Source organism: Camelina sativa, chromosome 20 (assembly GCF_030686135.1).
Source record: "Camelina sativa cultivar CO46 ecotype springtype chromosome 20, ASM3068613v1".
Lineage (NCBI taxonomy): Eukaryota > Viridiplantae > Streptophyta > Magnoliopsida > Brassicales > Brassicaceae > Camelina > Camelina sativa.
Genome location: NC_141899.1, coordinates 35,752,553 through 35,772,333, shown reverse-complemented (window position 1 = coordinate 35,772,333; position 19,781 = coordinate 35,752,553). Strand labels below are relative to the sequence as shown.

The 19,781-nt window shown below is 40.5% G+C and overlaps 8 protein-coding genes and 2 pseudogenes across 15 annotated transcripts; 6 read left to right on the top strand and 4 right to left on the bottom strand.

The window, feature by feature from the left end:
• Positions 1-16: 16 nt before the first annotated feature.
• On the top strand, positions 17-1,484 carry LOC104772055 (tRNA (guanine(9)-N1)-methyltransferase). The gene is made up of 2 exons (XM_087505311.1): positions 17-934; positions 1,064-1,484. The coding sequence occupies exons 1-2, from the start codon at positions 143-145 to the stop codon at positions 1,301-1,303; spliced, it is 1,032 nt and encodes a 343-aa protein (XP_087361437.1). The 5' UTR covers positions 17-142; the 3' UTR covers positions 1,304-1,484.
• Positions 1,472-2,795, bottom strand: LOC109131273 (nuclear transcription factor Y subunit B-6). Of its 3 annotated transcripts, XM_087505317.1 has the most exons (3): positions 2,578-2,713; positions 2,358-2,427; positions 1,472-2,288 (listed from the first exon to the last, which is right to left on the bottom strand). In XM_087505317.1, the coding sequence occupies exon 3, from the start codon at positions 2,278-2,280 to the stop codon at positions 1,678-1,680; it is 603 nt and encodes a 200-aa protein (XP_087361443.1). In that variant the 5' UTR covers positions 2,281-2,288; positions 2,358-2,427; positions 2,578-2,713; the 3' UTR covers positions 1,472-1,677. The 3 variants fall into 3 exon arrangements, with proteins under 3 accessions (XP_087361443.1, XP_087361441.1, XP_087361442.1); XM_087505315.1 differs by lacking the exon at positions 2,358-2,427 and having other exon boundaries at positions 1,472-2,306; positions 2,578-2,795; XM_087505316.1 differs by lacking the exon at positions 2,358-2,427 and having other exon boundaries at positions 2,578-2,734.
• Positions 2,796-2,888: 93 nt separating this feature from the next.
• Positions 2,889-5,291, bottom strand: LOC104772966 (trihelix transcription factor GT-2-like). Its single transcript, XM_010497519.3, has 2 exons — positions 4,318-5,291; positions 2,889-3,836 (listed from the first exon to the last, which is right to left on the bottom strand). Exons 1-2 carry the CDS (start codon positions 4,749-4,751, stop codon positions 3,083-3,085), a joined length of 1,188 nt encoding a protein of 395 aa, XP_010495821.3. The 5' UTR covers positions 4,752-5,291; the 3' UTR covers positions 2,889-3,082.
• Positions 5,172-7,638, top strand: LOC104772053 (nudix hydrolase 2). Of its 3 annotated transcripts, none has more exons than XM_087505314.1 (9): positions 5,172-5,381; positions 5,794-5,983; positions 6,268-6,333; positions 6,424-6,561; positions 6,669-6,746; positions 6,843-6,893; positions 6,988-7,022; positions 7,103-7,211; positions 7,286-7,638. In XM_087505314.1, exons 2-9 carry the CDS (start codon positions 5,810-5,812, stop codon positions 7,472-7,474), a joined length of 840 nt encoding a protein of 279 aa, XP_087361440.1. In that variant the 5' UTR covers positions 5,172-5,381; positions 5,794-5,809; the 3' UTR covers positions 7,475-7,638. The 3 variants fall into 3 exon arrangements, with proteins under 3 accessions (XP_087361440.1, XP_087361439.1, XP_087361438.1); XM_087505313.1 differs by having other exon boundaries at positions 5,331-5,455; XM_087505312.1 differs by lacking the exon at positions 5,172-5,381 and having other exon boundaries at positions 5,470-5,983.
• On the bottom strand, positions 7,605-8,689 carry LOC104772054 (nuclear transcription factor Y subunit B-2-like). Of its 2 annotated transcripts, XM_087505318.1 has the most exons (3): positions 8,525-8,689; positions 7,910-8,455; positions 7,605-7,822 (listed from the first exon to the last, which is right to left on the bottom strand). In XM_087505318.1, the coding sequence occupies exons 2-3, from the start codon at positions 8,451-8,453 to the stop codon at positions 7,812-7,814; spliced, it is 555 nt and encodes a 184-aa protein (XP_087361444.1). In that variant the 5' UTR covers positions 8,454-8,455; positions 8,525-8,689; the 3' UTR covers positions 7,605-7,811. The 2 variants fall into 2 exon arrangements, with proteins under 2 accessions (XP_087361444.1, XP_010495002.2); XM_010496700.2 differs by having other exon boundaries at positions 7,751-8,455.
• A 1,229-nt stretch (positions 8,690-9,918) lies between these two features.
• On the top strand, positions 9,919-11,026 carry LOC104772052 (uncharacterized). Its single transcript, XM_010496698.3, has 2 exons — positions 9,919-10,396; positions 10,467-11,026. The coding sequence occupies exons 1-2, from the start codon at positions 10,198-10,200 to the stop codon at positions 10,757-10,759; spliced, it is 492 nt and encodes a 163-aa protein (XP_010495000.1). The 5' UTR covers positions 9,919-10,197; the 3' UTR covers positions 10,760-11,026.
• Positions 10,989-11,977, bottom strand: LOC104772050 (acyl carrier protein 3, mitochondrial-like; annotated as a pseudogene). Its single transcript, XR_015593057.1, has 3 exons — positions 11,879-11,977; positions 11,402-11,629; positions 10,989-11,332 (listed from the first exon to the last, which is right to left on the bottom strand). The product of XR_015593057.1 is annotated as an acyl carrier protein 3, mitochondrial-like (transcript).
• A 2,287-nt stretch (positions 11,978-14,264) lies between these two features.
• Positions 14,265-17,035, top strand: LOC104772049 (uncharacterized). Its single transcript, XM_010496697.3, has 5 exons — positions 14,265-14,725; positions 14,839-14,925; positions 15,058-15,281; positions 15,593-16,655; positions 16,736-17,035. The coding sequence occupies exons 3-5, from the start codon at positions 15,060-15,062 to the stop codon at positions 16,747-16,749; spliced, it is 1,299 nt and encodes a 432-aa protein (XP_010494999.2). The 5' UTR covers positions 14,265-14,725; positions 14,839-14,925; positions 15,058-15,059; the 3' UTR covers positions 16,750-17,035.
• Positions 17,036-17,070: 35 nt separating this feature from the next.
• LOC104772048 (RING-H2 finger protein ATL79 pseudogene) lies at positions 17,071-18,067 on the top strand (annotated as a pseudogene). The gene has a single exon (XR_015593055.1). The product of XR_015593055.1 is annotated as an RING-H2 finger protein ATL79 pseudogene (transcript).
• A 150-nt stretch (positions 18,068-18,217) lies between these two features.
• LOC104772047 (14.7 kDa heat shock protein) lies at positions 18,218-19,328 on the top strand. The gene is made up of 2 exons (XM_010496695.3): positions 18,218-18,628; positions 18,770-19,328. Exons 1-2 carry the CDS (start codon positions 18,568-18,570, stop codon positions 19,147-19,149), a joined length of 441 nt encoding a protein of 146 aa, XP_010494997.1. The 5' UTR covers positions 18,218-18,567; the 3' UTR covers positions 19,150-19,328.
• The last annotated feature ends 453 nt before the right edge of the window (positions 19,329-19,781 follow it).

Genomic DNA, 19,781 nt, shown 5'->3' with positions numbered 1-19,781 from the left:
TTTTCCCATACAAAAGCCCATTTCTAAACAGGCCTGGACTTTCTAAACTAACGACGCCCTTTAGAGTGACTTTTTCACTTTCTCCTTTGTTTGACCCTTTTTTTTTTTTTTTTTTTTTTGGCTCACTTGCTTTCTCGCGGCAATGGCGGCGGCGACGGGAAATGACAACGACAACGGCTTCGATAACCAGCTTAAACCAGAATCTGAACCGGCTACGGTTAACCTTTCGCCTCCTCTGTCTAAGAACGCTCAGAAGAAGCAACTGAAGCAGCAAAGATACGAAGCGAAGAAAGCTGAGAAGAAGGCACAGGAGAAGGAGCAGAAGAGGAAGGAAGGAGAGAGAAAGCATAAGGAATGGGAGGAAACCCTAGCGAACGCGACGGAGGAGGAGAGGCTGAAGCTGATTGAATCGAGGAAGAGTCTGCGGAAGGAGAGAATGGACAAGAGATGGGAGGAGAAAGAGAAGAAGATGGAGCGGCTTAATCGAGCCAAAGAAGTAGGTCAAAAGATCGTCGTAGATGTTGATTTTGCGCATCTCATGTCTGATTCTGAGATCTCTAGCCTCGTTCAGCAGATTATGTATTGCTATGCGGTGAATGGGAGAAGTACTTCACCTTGTCATCTATGGCTTACAGGAGTCCAAGGGAAGATGAGTGCTGAGCTTGATAAGCTTCCTGGTTTTGAGAAGTGGTTCATTGAGAAGGAAAGTAATTGCTACATTCAGGCCATGGCTGATCAGAAAGATGATTTGGTCTACCTTACGGCTGATTCTGATACTGTTTTGGATGATCTTGACCCCAAGCATATCTACATTATCGGTGGCTTAGTGGATCGAAACCGATTCAAAGGGATCACCATGACCAAGGCACAAGAACAAGGCATCAAAACAGCTAAGCTTCCCATAGGAGAGTATCTGAAAATGTCAAGTTCTCAGGTAAACTAATTAAAAAAGGCCACTTCAATTTGTGCCACACAAAAAAAAAAAATCCTCTCTTTGAGCTCCCCTATGCCGCTTGCTGCTCTGTTTCCTATAATGTAAAATTTTGGTTTTAAATTCATTTAGGTTCTCACTGTGAACCAAGTTTTGGAGATACTCGTGAAGTTTCTGGAGACTAGGGACTGGAAAACAGCCTTCTTCACTGTGATTCCTCAGAGGAAAAGAACCGGACTTGATCCTGTTGGTTCTTCGAAACTGGAACCTCTTTCTGAAGAGCACCAGGAGGAAGACGCTGATGCGGACAAACATGATCATCTGGAGAGGAAAAAGGTATGCGTTGAAGTTCCTCTGGAAAGTAGTAGCTAGATGAATGAAGATTATGCATATGAGAGTTGTTTCTATATCCGCTAAACACTGATTTCTCTGTAGCTGAGAATTGGAATCTGGAATGTTTTGTCCCTTTATATGTTTGAGTCAAGACGCATTACGAATTTCACTGTCAATTCGTTTATTAAAGAGATCACATGCATGCGGTTTGGAAACCCAATACTTTATTAACACACATTACCACAAGACAGATCAGATGAAAAACTTCATGTTCTTTCAAGTAGATGACAAACAAAGAAAAAACATCATTTTTTTCTTTTTTGCTTAAACCTTGATTTCATAAGCTACAACTTGGGCCTACTAACAGTTATGACTCCCGCTCTGTCAGCTGTCTACGATATTAGCCATTGTTCTCAGTACTTATGTTGTTGAGTCGGAAATACTTCAACTCTGGGGCCGCTTGCTGCTGAAGATGAACCACTCATCTTTGAATTAGGTTCGTTACCGCTGAAAACAAACCCGCTCTGATGACGATAATGGTACTGCGCCATGTGAATCCCTGGCACAGGCCCGTAGGCTCCGTACTCGCTCATGTTCCCGTTAGGCCTCTTGACCACCAAGCCATTGGTCATACTAACAGATCCAGCACCGCAGCTAACCCCTCGTTCTCCCTCCAACTCTCTGTAGCGGTGGAGGTACAATGTGAGGGGTTCGATGTAGTCATCAAAACCCAGCTTGCTCATTGCCCACAAGACGTCCTCAGCAGTAATGGTCTTGCGCTGTTCCCGCTGGCACCGCTCATTAGCCTCCCCTGTTATGAAGCTGATGTACTCCGAGACACACTCTTGGATCGTCTCCTTGGAGTCGTCTGAGATCTTGGCGTGAGCAGGTAAGATCCTCCGCATGATCCGTATCACGTTGGCGATAGGCATAAACCTGTCTTGCTCCCTCACCGTGCACTCCTCTTCACCACCATTACTGGTTTTGTTAGGCTGGATGAATTCTGAGGGACGCATAGTGCCCTCTGCCACCAGAAAATTAGCTGGTAATCCCGACAAAAATAAGAGAAATGGGAGTTTTAGTGCATAATTACTTTGTTAATTGCCTTCATAGCTAGAAGTTTGAGCTTCTATGACGTCTGCATGCGATGCTAATACACTGGTCTATGAGATTGACAAGCTATTTCATTAACTATTAGCCATGAAAATATGACAGACATATGAATAGAGGGATTGCAGAAAACATCAGAAAATGGTTTCGCATGCAACTGAAGGAAGAAGGCTGTGAAAGACTGATGTGTAGAATGGCACTACCTGGTGCAGGAGGAGTGGTGGTGGTGCCGAGGGATAACTTGCGGTAGCCATGGAAGCCTCCACGTTCCATATCTTTGTTCGAAAATTCACGACTTGGTGTGTTTGTGAATATATAAATAAATAATCAATGCCCGACGCATTTGAAGAAAAGAAGGGAATGAGAGAGATAAAAAGAGTAACTGGAATAAAGCTATAGTTTGGCAAGTGTCAGCATTTACAATTTCAGACCTCACAAGTTCCACAACGTGTCAGCCATAGTCGATGTGACCGAGGATCCTTCTCGTCTCCCTTAGCCGTTACAAAAATCCCAATCACCAACGTATTTGTCTTTTTATTCGAACCTTCTAAACTCAACACACCATACAAATACATATTCGTAGAGTAGAGTTAACATTAAAACTACAGCAAAATAAAGAAAAATGAAACTCGAGAAATCATCTACACGTATCCGTTTTGCGTGCCAAGAAAAAAAAAAGACCTAATTTAAAATCTTTCAGTCGAACCCTCATTCTTCCCTCTCTCCCGAGAAGTTGGTCTTGTACAAATCTGCAAGTTTCTCAAAGTATGAGCGAGTCTTGCTGTGCTCAGGCTGTTTTCTCCCACCTTCCATCACTCTCCTGTAGTACTTGTTCATGTTCTCCCACTTCTCCTTACACTTTTTAGCAGATCTGTCGTACCCTCTTTCCTTCATTCTTGCTGATATCTCATCCCAAATCGAACCCTTGTTGTTCATCACCGCCTTGTCTTCCACATCGCTTCTTGTACTAATCAATGCCTGCACTTCCTCTTGCGGCCACCTTCTGCCGCTGCTGCTGCCGCCTCTTGAATACCTAAACTTTATCTCTCTCTGTGTCCGAGCGGATACACATTTCTTGTCTTCACATTGCTCGGGAAGAATCTGCTGGAGTGGCTGCGGGAACACGGAGGGTTTAGGGATCTCGATCTCGTCACCAATAACGCTTTTGATGAAAGTGATGATAGACAAGCTGCGTGCTATCTCTTGCTTCCGAGCCTCTTCATTCTGTTGCATCCTCTCAATCTCCTGTTGCCTCCAAGCTTCCTCGCGGCGTATCCTCTCGCCTTCCATCTTCTCCATCACCTTAATCAACTGGTTATGCATCTTCTCCTGCCGCTTCATCATACTCCCCACCAACTTCTCCAAGAATTGCTCCAGATTTACCTTTGTTTCCCGCTTTCTTTTGCCCGCGACGGTCTTGCGGACGTCTGGGGATGAGTCACTATCGCTATCAACAGAGGAGCTGCAAATATATAAAAAAAAAAAAAACGTTCATATCAGCGACCCTCAACTAGCAACTCTTATGGTAAACTCAAAGCTTCCAACACGATTTCATTATCCAATAAACTAATCATCCCAAAAGATGCCAAGAATCTACAGACAAACACTGCTTAGAAATGGTATAAACAACACTCAGAATCAAAGACAGTACAAGGTGGTAATGACGCCGCCACATCAGTCTGACTACAAAGACTAATGCTTTAAGCTGAGAGATGTTCAACCAAGGAAGCACCAGTTAAACCAATCCAGAATCAAATGATGCCGCAAGCTGAATTATACAGAGCAAGCAACCACTCAAGAGTCAAGAGAAAGAGTAGTTTAGGACTACCAAACGAGCTTCTAATAAACACGTTAAGAAAACAAAAAAAAAAAAGTAACAAATTTTCACAGTAACAGATCCAAAAAAGCTTACATTTTTAATTACATATATAGTGGTGAATTACCCGAGAGAGACACCATCCCAAGAGAGGCGATTGCGAGCTTGAAACTGCAAATGGAGGGGAAGAGGAGCAACATCACCCTTTGGAATCCCACGAGTCAATTGACCACTTTGCCCAACGTCAGCAATCTTCGATCCCAAGGGAGCTTCGAAGCAGCCAAACCCCATCTCCGGCAGCCTATCTAGGGTTCCGACGAGAATATCAAGAGGATGTCGATCATCCGACGGAGGCTTAACGCCACACCTGATAGGTTTGAGTTTCTGAGGAGGAGAGGCCAAGTCTGCGAGCGTAGCCAAAGCGTCGTCGTTTCCTTGAGAATCCGATTGACGGCTACCGTACATCCACCCGCAACCACCATCTGAGCCATCGAAAGGGTCAACGTCTTCGTCGAAGTCGTCGCCGACTCGTTTCCGACAGTCGCCGGCGAGAAGCTCCATTTCGGAAAGGTTAAGGTAAAAAAAGGGAAGAAAAAAAAAAAAAAAAAAGGGCCGGCGTGAAAGAAGAGAGTGGCCAAAGTAAAAGCAGCAGTTCAAAGGGTAAAAAAAAAACCACTGTATAATTACGATTCTACCCTCGAAGGAGCAACATAACCTCCATTTTATCCTAACTTTCTTGAGTCGTTTTCCCTTCTTTTACCCGTTGGCGTTGTTGCATTATACAACCCGAAACTCGGCCCAAATATGTTCTGTAGTTTTCAATTTGTATCATCAAACTACAAAACTTCCCAATAAGTTTCGGTGTAAAGGCAAAAAACGCTTTAGGGGCCTGTTTCATTTGTGTGGCTCAGCGAATGCCGCGGAATATAGATATTTTTCTTCCGTTTTAGATTTAAAAAAAAAAAAAAGACAAAAGAAGGAAAAATCATAGGGAAATTTATTCCTCTAACAAGCCGTGTCATAGTAAGACAGAAACTATTCCGCGTATCAACTTATTATTATTCCTCTTAAACCAGAATAGGCGTTTGACAAAAAAAAAAAAAAAAACCAAAAAAGGCTTGACATTTTATTTTTTTTAGTATTGACAACAAAAAATATTTAGTATAAAAAATCAGTAATAGATTTGAGGAGGTAATAAGAAGAAAGCTGCTTCCTTTTCCTTTTTTTTTTTTAATAATATTTCGTTCATACGTTTGGGGCAAAAGGCAAGTGTGTTTTTAGTGAATTAAAAAAAACCATCACAGGTTTTTTCAAACGAGTTTTGATCAAATCCATTTTCAGATTATGTTCCATTTTTGTCTGTTATTATTATTTAGGAGGTTGTTGGTTTGACAAAGTAAATAAAAAAGAAAAGAAAGGCAAATCTCTCGTTTGTGTGTAAATTTTTGAGTTTTGATAAAATGATGATGAGTTGCCGTTTGGCGAAAAGCTATGGTTTTATCAGATTGTTCTTCTTGTGTAATAGTAGTAGTAATAATAAGAATAATGGGAGTCGTCTTCGTTTTCCTCAATTCCCGGCTGATGCGTTCTCTGCGTTTCGCAGTTCGAGGTACAGATCCATGATGTCTGCTTCTTCCTCCTCCTCCTCAAACCCCATGTCCCGTGAGGATGCTACACTCCTCCCATCCGTTGAAGACAAGTACGGTGGCGTCAGGACCGAGATGACTCATCCCATGGATCCTTCTCTCTTCTCCTCACTTCTCCGTGCCTCTCTCTCTAACTGGACTCTTCAGGTTCTCTCTCTCTCTCTCTCTCTCTCTCTCTCTCTCTCTCTCTCTCTCTTTACCTTCTTTTTCATCTGATTACGGGTATTCATATAAATTTCATCAAAATTATCAATCACTGAATGAGTTGGGGTTTTAAAGTGTTGATCTTGTTGTCCCTGTTCTGTTTTGATAATTATTGTATTCTATTATGCGGGCCAGAGACTCTTATTATTATGTTACTTACTGTGCTGCAGCATAGAAAAAAAGTGTGGATCTTTTTCTTCTTATGTGTATGTTTTTGTACTTTGTAGGGCAAGAAAGGAGTGTGGATCAAATTGCCAAAGCACCTTATCGGCCTTGCTGAAACTGCTGTTAAGGTGTGTTTGTTACTTCAACCAGATTTTGTTAAATTGTTTTGGAGAGTCTTCATGACACACTGACTGGTTGTCTATTTTTACTATGTGTAGGAGGGATTCTGGTTTCATCACGCCGAGAAAGACTACTTGATGCTTGTGTATTGGATTCCCAAAGATGTCCATACGCTTCCTGCCAATGCATCTCACCGTGTTGGCATAGGTGCCTATGTCATTAACCACAAAAAAGAGGTGTGATGAGATGAGTTGAGATTTTCAATGTTTTTTTTTTTTTCATTTGAAAAACATCTCCAAGAATGGTTCACATCTCTGTTTCTGTTTCTTTTTTAATCCAAAAGGTGCTGGTCGTTCAAGAGAAGACAGGACGATTTCAAGGCCAAGGTTTCTGGAAGTTCCCCACCGGAGTAGTGAATGAGGTGCTGCTTCACTTTTTATAAACTCATTACATGGTTAGGTTAGGTACAGCTCTCTGATGCGCCTTTTTTTTTTTTTTTTTTTTTGTGTTGACTCAGGGTGAAGACATCCATGATGGCTCAGTCAGAGAAGTGAAAGAAGAGACTGGAGTAAGACTTCTTTCATGCATCAACTTTTCACCTGTCGCCTTTACAGTTTACATGAGTCCAAGAGCTAACCCCACTCTGGAACTTATGTTTTCAGGTGGATACAGAATTCGTCCAAATATTGGCGTTCAGGTTACAACTTCAACTCCAACCGCATCATCGGCTAATATTGCAACTTAATTGATTTATTATCCGTTTTGAAATTCTGGCAGACAAACACACAAAATCTTCTTTGGAAAGTCAGATTTGTTCTTCGTCTGCATGTTAAAGCCCCTTTCTTTGGAAATCAATGCACAGGAGTCAGAGATTGAGGCAGCTCAGGTAACATTTTTTCCTCCCCACTTGAACAACCCTCCAGTCCCTCTTCTCTTTCTGAAAATGGGAACTTGGTGCAGTGGATGCCTTGGGAGGAATACACAAAGCAACCAATTGTACAGAAACATGAACTCTTGAGGTACATGACAGACATTTGCTCTGCTAAAACCAACGGAGACTACGAAGGCTTCACTCCTATTCGTGTCTCGGCGCCTGATCAACAAGGAAACTTGTACTACAACACCCGCGACTTACATTCGGGCCATTGACCTTCAACAGAGCAGTCCTCACGATTCTAACGAAGCTGGTTTATTTGCTGCCTCTCTCTCTCTCTCTCTCTTTATGTAAGCATTTTGACTGACACTTGAATCTATTTAGCCCTCAACCAAAAACATAAAAAGCATCACAAATGAAAACATTTGCATTCAGTTCAGTGCGATCCAAATCCAATATAATGGCTTTAGGTTACATACAAGATTCAATAAAGCAGATTCGTTAGTGAATCCTATTGTTCAACAAACACACTTAATCCTCTTTACACAGCCGCAAAATCTAAACCCTTAAATGCACATCTGATGTAATTTACATCACCAACGCCAATGTTCGTCATCTGATACCTTATACATCGATAATTACGAATTTTTATGGGTCGTAAAAATAGGCATGTGTATATATATAAATATGTATTTAAGTTCTTGTCCTACCGGAGGCAGCCCCAGCTCCACCGTTGCTACCGCCACCTGTGGCTCCATACATATGGTTCTGCTGGTGAAGAAACTGATGATGTTGGTGATACTGCATCCCAGCACCACCACCGTAGAAACCAGCAGCATCGCCCTGATGCTCTCCGGGCTCACCACCAGTCTGTGGCCTCCCGAGTCCAGTCCTCTCCCCTTCGATCTCCCTAAACCTCTGCAAGTAAACTTTCAACGGCTCAACATAATCCTCAAACCCTAGAGTGGTCATAGCCCAGAGCAAATCGTCGCCGTTGATGGTCTTCCTCTTCTCCTTCTGACACTTATCGGAGGCTTCTCCGGTGACGAAACTGATGAACTCGGAGACACACTCCTGCATGGTCTCTTTGGCATCTTTGGAGATCTTGGCGTTAGCGGGCAAGGCCTTCTTCATGATCCTGCTGACGTTAGCGATCGGCAAGAACCTGTCTTGCTCCCTGGGAGACAACGAGGACTGTCCGTTCTGATTGTTCCCGTTTTGCCCTCCACCGGAATCCCTATCGGAATCCCCCATTTCTGAAAATATTACAAGAAATCAAGAAAAAACAAAAAAAAAAAAAAAAAAAAAAAAGCTGGAAACTTTACTCTCTTTTTGTTTTCAACAAATCATTCCATCATTTGATTCAAAATCGAATTCAACTGGTGGTTGACTTGAGAGTGGGAGGGGAAGACTGAAGCGAGAAATTTAGGGTTTTAGTGAAAAAAGGAACGGGTGGGAATTGAAAAGTGTCGGCTGAGATTTGTACACAGTGGTGAAGGGGAGTCGCCGGAGTTTATATAAAGCGAGGATGCACGACTTCTGTTCACGTGACACGTGACCACATATGAACCGTCCATTTACTGATAAGATTCTGACAACTGGAAACGTGCTCGACCGTCGGATTGGAATGATCTTGTTTGAGTGAGATAAACAGCCCTTTATCACTCTGCCACGTGTTGTGGACCGTTAGTGGACCCGGCCAACCTTTCGTCTGGACCCGACGCGAAGAAGAGGAGCGTGGTCTACACACAGCAGAGAGAAATAGAGCGCGTGGAAGACACAGTGGAGAGATGAACGCGTTAGGGAGACAGAAGGTAACTGCCACTCAACGACCCATCGGTCAATTTTTCACCTTTTTTTTTTTTTTTGTTTTTGTTAACAACTAGTAGTAGTAGACTAGTAGTAAGAAAAGAGGGGGATTTGAATTGGTTTGGGATCATGAAGGTGTGGTCTCTGTGGTGGGGTTCATTGCCATCAAAACTGCATCGACCAATCAGATCAGACAGCTGTTGGAAACAAAGGGTCCAGTTTTTGTCCACTTTTGACGGTCTCAACTCGATCTTCCCCGATGGGCCCAGCCATTGTCGCTTTACTAAGCGTGTGATTATTACTTAACCATAATCACCAGCTTCTAGCTGTATTAATTAAGCTCCTAATGACATTAGTACTACTAATGGTTTGTCCCACCTGGGATCCTAATGGGCCGGCCGTAAATATTAATCAGTTATCAAACTGAATGGCCCATTGAAAGGTGATAGACGATGTCTAAGCTTTTCTCTCTTTTCAATGTAACGAGGAATTGAGAAAGTGTGGTTTGGTCAACAAAACCCTAAACGCAAGGCATCGTGCTGACTGCTGACTCCATCCTACTAGTACTATAGATGTGTGTACGCCACGTAGAGACGAAAGTCAATCAGCGTTGTGTTATTTGTTCAAAGCTGAATGAAATGTGTGGGGTGAGAGAGAGTATAGTTGGGGGTAGGCTTGATTCTTTTGGTTCCTGCATGACTACTCCAATTCAATTTTGTAGCGCTTCTTAGACAAATTAATAAAGAAAAGGAGAAACGTCACATTACATACAAACGTTGCACCAAATTTAATTAAATACTTCTACGGAGTGAAAGAGTAGGCGAACCACTCAGTAATTGCTTCCAAGTGCCGTCTCTCTTTCTCTCTCCCGGGGTTCATTGATTCATTTGGAAGATTCAGCTCCCAAATTGACCCTTTCATTTACAAGTCAGCCATGAATTAGTTTTTTTATTTATTTATAGGAAAGATATGAATTAAAAAGCAAAGAGGGTTATATGGGTATAAAGAGAAGCTGCCGTACAGAGCTGTGTAACCTGAAGCCACGCAAAGGGTCTCTTACTCTTCTTTAGCCTCTTGTATATATATATATCCTCGTTCATGCTATTCTCATTTCTTTAACAAAACCAAACAATATTCATATTGTTGTGACAAAGGCAAAAAGAAAAACATTTTTCTTTGCTTTTTAAGAATGGGAAGCTTCTTCATTCTCCGTTGCTTCTTCATAATCTTCTTCTTCTTGTTCAACGGAGCATTTGGGAATATATGGACCAGAACGGAGATGGTGGAGATGGCTGGCTACGGTGAACAGAAACTCTCCTCCGTCATCATCACCGGATCTCTTCTTTGCGACACTTCACGTCCTCGCTTTCATTCCATCGCTATTCCAGGTAATATAGTTTCTCTACCTTTTCTCTTCATGCTACTTGTGCGTTCTGAGTACTTACATGATCCCTACAGGTGCAACTGTTGCCATCAAGTGCAGCACTGGATCCAAAAAGAGGTCCAAATGGATTAAGGCTGTTACTGATGATTTGGGAGAGTTCGAAATCGATCTTCCCTCCCAACTCCACGCTATTCCTGACCTCGAAAACACATGTTTCATCAAGCCAGTACATGTGCCTAAGCCCTACAGATGCTATCACACTTCTACCAATATACACAAACGTATCAAACTTGTTTCCTCTACCAGTGGCTTCCGTGTCTACACCTCAGGGAAGATCAGGTTACAAGGTTACAGTTCAAGATCATAGCAAGCTCATTGTGTCAACATTTCAACAAAAGATTTGAACAGAGATAGCAGATTCTTCAAGTACCGTCATCTGAAAACCATTTGTTTGTTCTGGTCCTCGTTTGTTTAGCTGGCGCTTCAGTCACAGAACCGAGTTGAGTCTCTCTCTACAGTATATTGTTTTTCATGTTCCCACGGTGTTAAAAAAACATACGCTGTTTACATCATGTGTATAAAAGAAGGCTCTCATGTTTTTGGTACAAAAGTAATGTGATCACATTGTAGAACATATATCATATGAAATGTTTAGCAGAACTAACCCAAATAAAATTTGCTGAATTAACAACACAAAGCATGTCTCTTAAACTTGCAAACATTGAAGACAAGACTGAGAGAAAGAGATAACTCAGGATTGAGACGCTTTGGGGGGAGTTTCCGAGAGTATGTATGTAGCAACATCACCACAGCAAGTAAGCTTATCAGCTTTTTCTTCAGGGATCTCAATCGAGAACTCTTCTTCAATCGCCATAACCAGTTCCACCTTGTCTAAGCTGTCCAGCGACAAATCCTTCTGGAAATCAGCCCTTTCAGTAACCTGTGTAAGTAACTAACCCGTATTACAAAACAACCTTTTCACTGAACACACTATACACAAAGAAGAAGCAGCATTTTCATAACCTTAAGAGGAGTTAGTTTTGCCATATTTCTTCACCAGTTCAATAACCCTAATCAAGATTTGATCTTGGCCTCCATCTGCAACAGCTCCTGCTGTAAAATTCATATAACCATTACCAATACTCTTGAAAACATTATTGTTCTGAAGCTGCAAAATGGGTCTGACAGAGACTCTCAGTCCCAAGTGTTGCAGGATTGAGCTCCTTATGCAATTCATCTGAAACAGACATGAAGAAATCAAAATCAACAAGTGGACGAATTTCCAATAAAGTTTAAGCCTTTTAAAGAGGAAAAAAAAAAAAATATATCCCTTCCATTGATGCCTAATGTTGCAAGCTTTAACTCATCATTGATGGAACAACACCACTGAGGAATCAATTTCAAGCTTATAAAAACTGAGACTTGATACACCGAATTTCAAATTTCAAATAGAAGCCACACAGATCGAAATCTATTGAAGCCATACCTGCGACTATTGGGATATGCCAGTGAGTGACGATCTTTAGGTCTGAAGCGGGAGAATGGCAGAGAGCACAGAGCAGAACAGAGCAGAGTGCAGCAGAGAAAGAGAACAACACCTTCTGGGCCAAAAACTTTAATGGGCCTTAATAATATGGATTGGCAGGCATTTAATGCGTCGTCGTTTGACTTTGAAAGCCCAACAAAGTTTATGGCCTTTTTTTATACAGTTCTCCTGCTCATTTCTAATTATATAAACCTCTATTTCCCAATTTAGTAAGGCTGCTGAATCTTGGATTCTTGTAACGTGAGTTATATTAATAGAACAAACTTTATTACAAGAAATAGTTGGTAAATAGGGTATAATCCTATATTACTAGTATGGTTAGTGGACGATATTCAATTCATCTCCATGTGTCTAACGTTTGATGTCACGCTTTTAATAGAGAACTTATCTATGAATGACATAATGTAGTAGGTTAGGTGATACACTGATACCAATTATTAAACTCTGCATTAAGGTTACTAATTAAAATCTAAGTGGTACATAATATAAGACCAATGAATTATACAAGAGTCAATATGTTTTAGAATAAGATACTGATTTATGTTATGCCAAATTGCAAACCGTATGTATCGTCAACGGTAGATATGACTTGTAAAAGTTATATACTAACAATAATATATTCATATTATATCGTTTTACTTAATGGTGAGGAAAGACAAAAATCTCTCATATTTTGTTCAAAACATCAAAAAAAAAAAAATAGAAATAAATACAATTTGGATATGTAGATTTATTAGCATTCTCAAAAAAAATTGAGCCCATAACAGTCAGATAAGAATCAAAACTAGAAAAATCTAAGGGCATCTCTAACGAGCTAAAATCTCGTAACACTTTTTCTATCAAAACAATTTCTCAAAACTCCCTCAATTGTAAAAGATTGTAAAAGGACAATATTACCCTTAATGAAGATTGTTTTAGGTTAAATATAATTAAATCAGTAATTGTTCAACGAAAAACACAGTAGTTCAGTGGTTGCAAGCTCCATGCGCACGCGCGCGCGCCCGGGGTACAACTGGTACAACTAGGGTGCAACTAGTACAACAAGGGGATATATGGTACAACTATGCAAGGTGAAACTGGTACAACTAGGAGATATATGGTACAACTATGCGAGGTGCAACTGGTACAACTAGAAGTCGGGTATGTATAACTAGGATGTTTAATATTCTTTTAAAATTGTTAGAGTTTGTTCTATTTTTGAGTTACTCTATTTTAGAGAAAAAAACAGAGAAATACAATGGAGATGGTCTAAAAGCAAAAAAAAAAAAAAGGATGATTAGCGTTTACTTGTTGGACTTTAGCCTCAGCTCGGTTATGTGAATTGCCATCTTCGTCTCTTATAGTACTCTACCGGTAATTGCCGGAATTGCCATAAAAAAACTCCATGTGTGTTAAGTTTCACCCATCCAATAGATGGTAGTGTCCAAGGAAAAGAGTCTATCGACTGGCACGACATTCACTATTATTGTTCCTCTCTAACTTGAGTGTTCGAATGACACATCTCTATAGCCAGCTCGTTGATGGTTTGTATAATTAGTTTTGTTGATGTGTTATATTAATCGGATTCCAAAACATAGATAAGATGATGGGGTTTTTTTGTTGGTTCCCAAAAAAGTGTAAAATAACGAAACAATAAGTGGACGGCAAATAAGTGATTAATATAATATGAAGAAAAGAAAAAAAGTAAGCGTATGAGAGAAAGTTGGTAATAATTTGGATGGCACAAGTAATGCCTTGTGTACTACTAGTACTAACTTTGTTTGTTTGAAACATCTTCTTCCACTTGGGTGATTGAATTATTATATTAATAGTATTATACAATTGAAATGATAGAAAATTAGTAGTAATATTGAAAGCAAACGAAGGGACATAACAACAGTGGGATAGCAAATCTTTATCGTCATCAACCATTCCCCATGTTCCTGCCCACTTTGATTCCCCTCCCAATAAGAATTTTCATGGTTGCCATTTTCATTTTTAAGTTACTAAAAACAAACAATAATTAGAACTAGCTAGTATTTTGCAACAAAAATGATTGATTAGATTGACTCTTAAAATCACATGTTGCATCCTTCACAATTACTAGCACTTATTAGAAGAATCATTCATTGGGAAGAAGGGAAAAAAGAATTACCAAAAAAAGATTTGAATCCTACAAGTAGGAAGAAATCAGGATTAACTTAATTAATGATAGATTTTTAACTTATGGGAAAAAAGAAATAATAAAAAGGTGCACGCATTGGTAACCCAAAGCGTCGGTTATTTAATTTTTGTTTTTAGAAAAAAAGATTAATTTGTTATTACAGAGAAGAAAGAGTACGAAATTACCCTCGTCTCTAAGAAGGGAAGAGAGAAGGAAGGAGGATAGCCAAAAACATTCCATATAAAAAATTTAGAAAAAAAAACGTAAGAAAAAGCTTTCTCCTTTTATTCTTTTTCTTCCCAAAAATTGGTTTGTGCTGCTGTGAGAGAGAGAGAGAGCATTGCTTGTTTTTGCTTCCATCCAATTTTTTTTTTTTTTTTTTTTTTTTGTGATTTTATCGCAGAAGAAAAAGAAAAAAGAAAAAAGAAAAAAAGAAGATTTCCAAAATAAATTTAAAAAGAAAAAAGAGAGAAGTCTAAAAATTTTGGACGATAATCAGAAAAGAGAGAGGAGGAGGGCCTCTCGCCCTCTTATTAAAAACCTTCTCTTCTCCAAATCTCAAGATTTCTCTCAATCTCAGCTCTCTCTTCTTCTTCTTCTTCTTCTTCTTTTTTTCCTCTCTTTCTCCGTTTCTTTATTTTACGGTATTGATATATTATTCTCTCTCTCGCTGTCTTCTTCATCTTCTGGGTTTTGTTTTTTTGATTCCAAAGCTTCAACCTTTTTGATGATCATTGGGGTTTGTTTTGTTTTGCAGGAATCCAAGATCGTGGGTCGATCGGTTTTTACATAATCCGATCACGACCCATCTGCTCTTTTTTCATCCTATTTGCTTCCCTTTCAGGTTTCAGATTCCACTCTTCTTCTCCACTTTTAGATCCATGTATAAATAAATAAACTCTACTATACTCTGCAAGGAACAAACCCAAAAAAAATAAAAACACAAGCTTTATTTGTTTGTCTTGCTTCTTCGCAGAAATGGAAATGGAATCATGTAAGCTCTTCATCGGTGGGATATCTTGGGAAACCAGCGAAGATCGTCTTCGTGATTATTTTCAAAGTTTTGGTGAGGTTTTAGAGGCTGTCATCATGAAGGATCGAGCCACTGGTCGTGCTCGTGGCTTTGGTTTCGTTGTCTTCGCTCATCCTAATGTTGCTGAGAGAGTCGTTTTGCTTAGACATATTATCGATGGCAAAATTGTAATTTTCCTCCTTTAACCAACACTCTACATATACATTGCTTCCACTTTCAGTCTCGCTGATTACTTGCTTCATTTAGACTTTGCTGCTTCTCTAAGCAAGCAAACCCTTTTCATTTCTAATTCCTCTTTTAGTTTTTTACTCTCAGCGTAAAAGAGAAAGAGCTTTCTCCCTCTGATTAATGCAGATTCGATCATTTCTCACACACTGATAAAAATGTTTAAACTTGGATTGTTTTCATGGCTACTTAGTCTTACTACGACTGCTCTCTTTTGTTGTGTGCCGTGTGTTGATTTTTTCCATGATCACAGGTTGAGGCTAAGAAGGCAGTTCCAAGAGATGATCACGCAGTCATGAACAAAAGTAACAGCAGCCTTCAGGGATCACCTGGCCCATCTAACACCAAGAAGATCTTTGTGGGGGGTTTGGCATCCTCTGTGACAGAGGCTGAGTTCAAAAAGTATTTTGCTCAGTTTGGTATGATCACTGATGTTGTGGTGATGTATGACCACAGAACTCAGCGGCCTAGAGGCTTTGGGTTCATCTCATATGACTCTGAGGAAGCTGTCGACAAAGTGCTCCACAAGACATTCCACGAACTCAATGGTAAGATGGTGGAGGTCAAACTGGCTGTTCCTAAGGATATGGCTCTCAACACAATGCGGAACCAACTGAATGTAAATAGCTTTGGCAGTAGTAGAATCAGCTCGTTACTTAATGATTACACCCAAGGGTTCAGCCCGAGTCCAATCTCTGGTTATGGAGTAAAACCTGAAGTTAGGTACAGTCCAGCAGTAGGTAATAGGGGCAGCTTCTCACCGTTTGGACATGGATATGGCATCGAGCTTAATTTTGAGCCAAACCAGACTCAGAACTATGGATCTGCTGGTTCTAGTGGAGGCTTTGGTCGACCCTTTAGCCCTGGATATGCTGCGAGTCTCAACAGGTATGGTAACCAGATGGAGTTGGGTGGAGCTAGTGTCGGGAATGGTTCTGTGGTAAATGCAGCAACAAAGAACCATATGTGGGGAAATGGTGGTCTTGGTTACATGTCAAACTCGCCGATATCAAGAAGCAGCTTTAATGGAAACTCTGGAATGCCTTCACTAGGCAGCATCGGAGACAACTGGGGAGCAGCTGCACGTGCACGTAGTGGCTACCACGGTGAGAGAGGAGGCGTAGGATTAGAAGCAATGAGAGGAGTTCATGTTGGTGGTTACAGCAGCGGCTCAAGTAGCTTGGAGGCAGACTCTCTGTACAGCGACTCAATGTGGCTTTCACTGCCTGCAAAGGCAGAGGAAGGATTGGGGATGGGAGCATTGGACTTCATGTCTAGAGGACCAGCTGGATACATCAACAGGCAACCAAACGGAGGTATGTGCCATTTTTGATCTGAGAATTTTGATCATTTTATAGAAAAATCAAAATCTGATGAAAAATGGTTGGTGTTGCAGGAATTGCAGCTTAGACAAGTGAGAAATCCACACTATTGGAGATCAGATGATTGCAGAAGAGAGTTTTTTAGATGAGGAAAAAAGTTATTAAAAAAAAAAAAAAAATTTATTGGTTCCAAAAAGCTTAAAGCTTTTCTTTTTTTACCTTTTTACTATTTTGATTGTTGTTATAGCCCTTTTCTTTTCACCCTTTTTTTGCTAATTTGGGGTTTTGTTTCTTTTTTATCTTAAAAAGAAAAGATGTAAACTTGAGTGATATAAAGAGACAAAAGAAACAATGAAATGTATTTTGTTCTTGTCTCTCTTCCTTTTTATCTACTAAATCCATATATTGACAAATTCAAACATGAAAACGAATTAAAAAAAGAGCAATTTGCCTAGAATGTAGGCAACGTAGTGTGAGGCCGACGTGTGTCAAAACATGTGGATGATGATAAGCCACAGGACAAAGAAAGCAATCCATCATCCATCACAATAATATCCATTTATGTGAAGTGGACCAAAAGAGAGAGAAGCGAGAGTTACAGTCCTCAAACTAGAGACGAAACATCCTAATCCCCTCAAACTCTCTCTCTCTCTCTCTTACAGCTTCAGGACTTCACTGGAATCATCGCCACCATTGTCCCTACACTCCTCCTCTATAAGGTCTCGTCTCACGAGGCTCTCTCAAACCGATAAAGATGCGGTTGCTAGTTGAAGAAGTGGTTTCACCACTGTCCTCTGCTGCAACTCCAACGTGTAACTCTCATACTTGCAGATGGAAGCCTTACTCCAACTCTACTGACTTCACAGCCAACGCATCAGTTCTTCTCATCCTTCTCGTCTCAGCTCTCATATGTGCTCTCTCCCTCTACGCTGCAATCCGTTGCTTTCTCCGGCCAACCCTCGAGACTAACGAAGACCACAAGCCTGATGACCCTGAGGCAGCTGCTTCATCCGCTGCACCAACTCCTACGCTTGTCTACTCATCCGACCTTGAGCTTGCAGGAGCTGAAGCAGAGTGTGCCATTTGCTTGTCGGAGTTCGAACAAGGAGAGAGCATCCAAGTGCTGGAGAAATGTCAGCATGGTTTCCATGTCAAGTGTATCCACAAATGGCTCTCTTCCCGCTCCTCCTGTCCCACTTGCCGAACTTCTATCTTAATCTTCCCACAACACTCGGAAACACCTTCAAGCCAGATCAATGCTTAGAGCTTCTTCTTTTTTTCCATCATGTCTTTCAAAATGCTTAGGGTTGTATCATGTTTTGCTTGAGTTTACTCTGTTTCTGTTCTGTATTATTATTATTATTATTAGTAACACAGGCCAACCAAACTACTAGTTACCAATCTAATTCTACATCGCCACGTAATGAAAGAAGCCGCGATGAGTTTTATTTTTTATAAAGATTGATAGAAAAACATTGTACGAGAAAGTTTCTGCAGGACCAGAGGCTTTTTAATCAGATGATTCAATGAGTTTAATAAGTGAAAGATTCTAGGAAAAAACTAGAGCAACTTGATGACAAATGTGTAGCTAGCTATATAGGAGAAGAAATGGTAGGGAAATTAATACTATGGAGTATGATGTAACCATCTTAGCTCAATTTCAGTATTTCACCAAATCAACGCAGCTTCGAATTATATTAGAAGGGATCAACAATTATTGGGCCGATAAATGGGCCTAATGATAGGTAACTCCAGGCCTTTTCCAAACCTATAGTCCTCTCTCGGCAATAAATAGCAAGTAGAGAGAGTAGAAGAGAGTGAGAGTCTCTGTCACACACAACTTCCTTCCGCCTTCCAAAAGAGAGAGAGAGAGAGAGAGAGAGAGAAACAGTGTCGTTTTGAGACAATGAGTCGGAAAATGGAATCGAACGCAGGCAGCTCCGGCGAGAACAGTTCTCCGACTCCATGTAAGTAAAGTTTTCATCTTTCGCTGTTATTTCTTATATAATAGGTTAAAAATCGAATCTTTTGGACAAATCTGTACTCTTTTCTCTATTAGGTTAAAAAGTCACTAATTTTGTGGTGTTGGTGTGTAATTAATGTTATAGTGAGGAACCCATTTCAGAAAAGTGGGAGTCAGCCGGGGTACGAGGTGACTGAGACGAAGAAGGCGATGGTGATGAGAGCTGACTTGCCTGGGTGTCCCGAGTCAGACCTCACCTACTGGGTCGACACCGTAGGCAACAACGTCCACTTCTTCGCCGACGAACCAGCCATGCCCGAGTACGAAAACGCCGGACGCAAGTACGGAGGCTCCATGGTGGTCAACCCAAAGGCGTTCGACTTGAAGAAAGCTCAGGTGAAGCTTATCAACGGAGTGCTCTGGATCACCGTCCCTAAGTTCCCCGGCAAAAAGGCCTCCCTTGGTGTCGTTCAGAAGCTCATTCATTTACCCGAAGTCCCGAACAAACCACACCACCGCACCTGATTTGTGTTGTCTCTTCTTGATTTGGTTTGTGGTCTAGCTAGTGTCTCTATCTATCTATCAATGACTTGCTCATGCAGCGCTGGTTTATGTTTATGATCTAATTTCTTTGATGGTTTAAGAACGCTCTCTTGCTTCTTCTATATTATATGCATTTCAATAAATGAAAAAAGTTGTCAATCTTTCTTTTTGTTTTGTTTTAATCTTACATTATCATTTAGCTAATTCATATCCAGACTATATAAATTATTTCCATGATCAAACTGGATAAAGACATAAGCTTGCGAAACCAAGAAAGATTGACAGCTCATAGTTTTTTTTTTTTGCCCATGAAGATTGCTGACGTCAGCGGCTTCTTCAATCACTGTGAAAAAAAAAGAGATTGGCATGGAACAGTTTTACTTTCTGCAGTATTTTTTTTTTTTTTTTTTTTTTGTCGTATGTATTAAAACGAAATGAAGGGAAAGCATGGGACGACAGCTCATAGAGTTGGTGACATCAGCTCTCTTTCTCTACCGTAAAAAAAAATTTCAAAATTCAAAAGGGAAAGCTAGCAACTTCTTTTGTTTTTTTTTTTTACCGATATACAACACATTATTATTAAGTTACTAGCGTGTGACGTAGTAAAGACCAGT

Bases quoted from the DNA above. Each gene is read 5' to 3' on its own strand.
- LOC104772054 (XM_010496700.2), bottom strand. From the start codon at position 8,453: ATGGGGGATTCCGATAGGGATTCCGGTGGAGGGCAAAACGGGAACAAT.
- LOC104772052 (XM_010496698.3), top strand. From the start codon at position 10,198: ATGGGAAGCTTCTTCATTCTCCGTTGCTTCTTCATAATCTTCTTCTTC. The intron at 10,397-10,466 runs GTAATATAGTTT...TGATCCCTACAG, and splicing joins TCATTCCATCGCTATTCCAG to GTGCAACTGTTGCCATCAAG.
- LOC109131273 (XM_087505315.1), bottom strand. From the start codon at position 2,647: ATGGAACGTGGAGGCTTCCATGGCTACCGCAAGTTATCCCTCGGCACC. The intron at 2,307-2,577 runs GTAGTGCCATTC...CGGGATTACCAG, and splicing joins CACCACTCCTCCTGCACCAG to CTAATTTTCTGGTGGCAGAG.
- LOC104772966 (XM_010497519.3), bottom strand. From the start codon at position 4,751: ATGGAGCTTCTCGCCGGCGACTGTCGGAAACGAGTCGGCGACGACTTC. The intron at 3,837-4,317 runs GTAATTCACCAC...ATATATTTGCAG, and splicing joins TGGGATGGTGTCTCTCTCGG to CTCCTCTGTTGATAGCGATA.
- LOC104772055 (XM_087505311.1), top strand. From the start codon at position 143: ATGGCGGCGGCGACGGGAAATGACAACGACAACGGCTTCGATAACCAG. The intron at 935-1,063 runs GTAAACTAATTA...AAATTCATTTAG, and splicing joins TGAAAATGTCAAGTTCTCAG to GTTCTCACTGTGAACCAAGT.
- LOC104772047 (XM_010496695.3), top strand. From the start codon at position 18,568: ATGAGTCGGAAAATGGAATCGAACGCAGGCAGCTCCGGCGAGAACAGT. The intron at 18,629-18,769 runs GTAAGTAAAGTT...TTAATGTTATAG, and splicing joins GAACAGTTCTCCGACTCCAT to TGAGGAACCCATTTCAGAAA.
- LOC104772049 (XM_010496697.3), top strand. From the start codon at position 15,060: ATGGAAATGGAATCATGTAAGCTCTTCATCGGTGGGATATCTTGGGAA. The intron at 15,282-15,592 runs GTAATTTTCCTC...CCATGATCACAG, and splicing joins ATATTATCGATGGCAAAATT to GTTGAGGCTAAGAAGGCAGT.
- LOC104772053 (XM_087505312.1), top strand. From the start codon at position 5,651: ATGATGATGAGTTGCCGTTTGGCGAAAAGCTATGGTTTTATCAGATTG. The intron at 5,984-6,267 runs GTTCTCTCTCTC...TGTACTTTGTAG, and splicing joins TCTCTAACTGGACTCTTCAG to GGCAAGAAAGGAGTGTGGAT. The intron at 6,562-6,668 runs GTGTGATGAGAT...TTAATCCAAAAG, and splicing joins TCATTAACCACAAAAAAGAG to GTGCTGGTCGTTCAAGAGAA.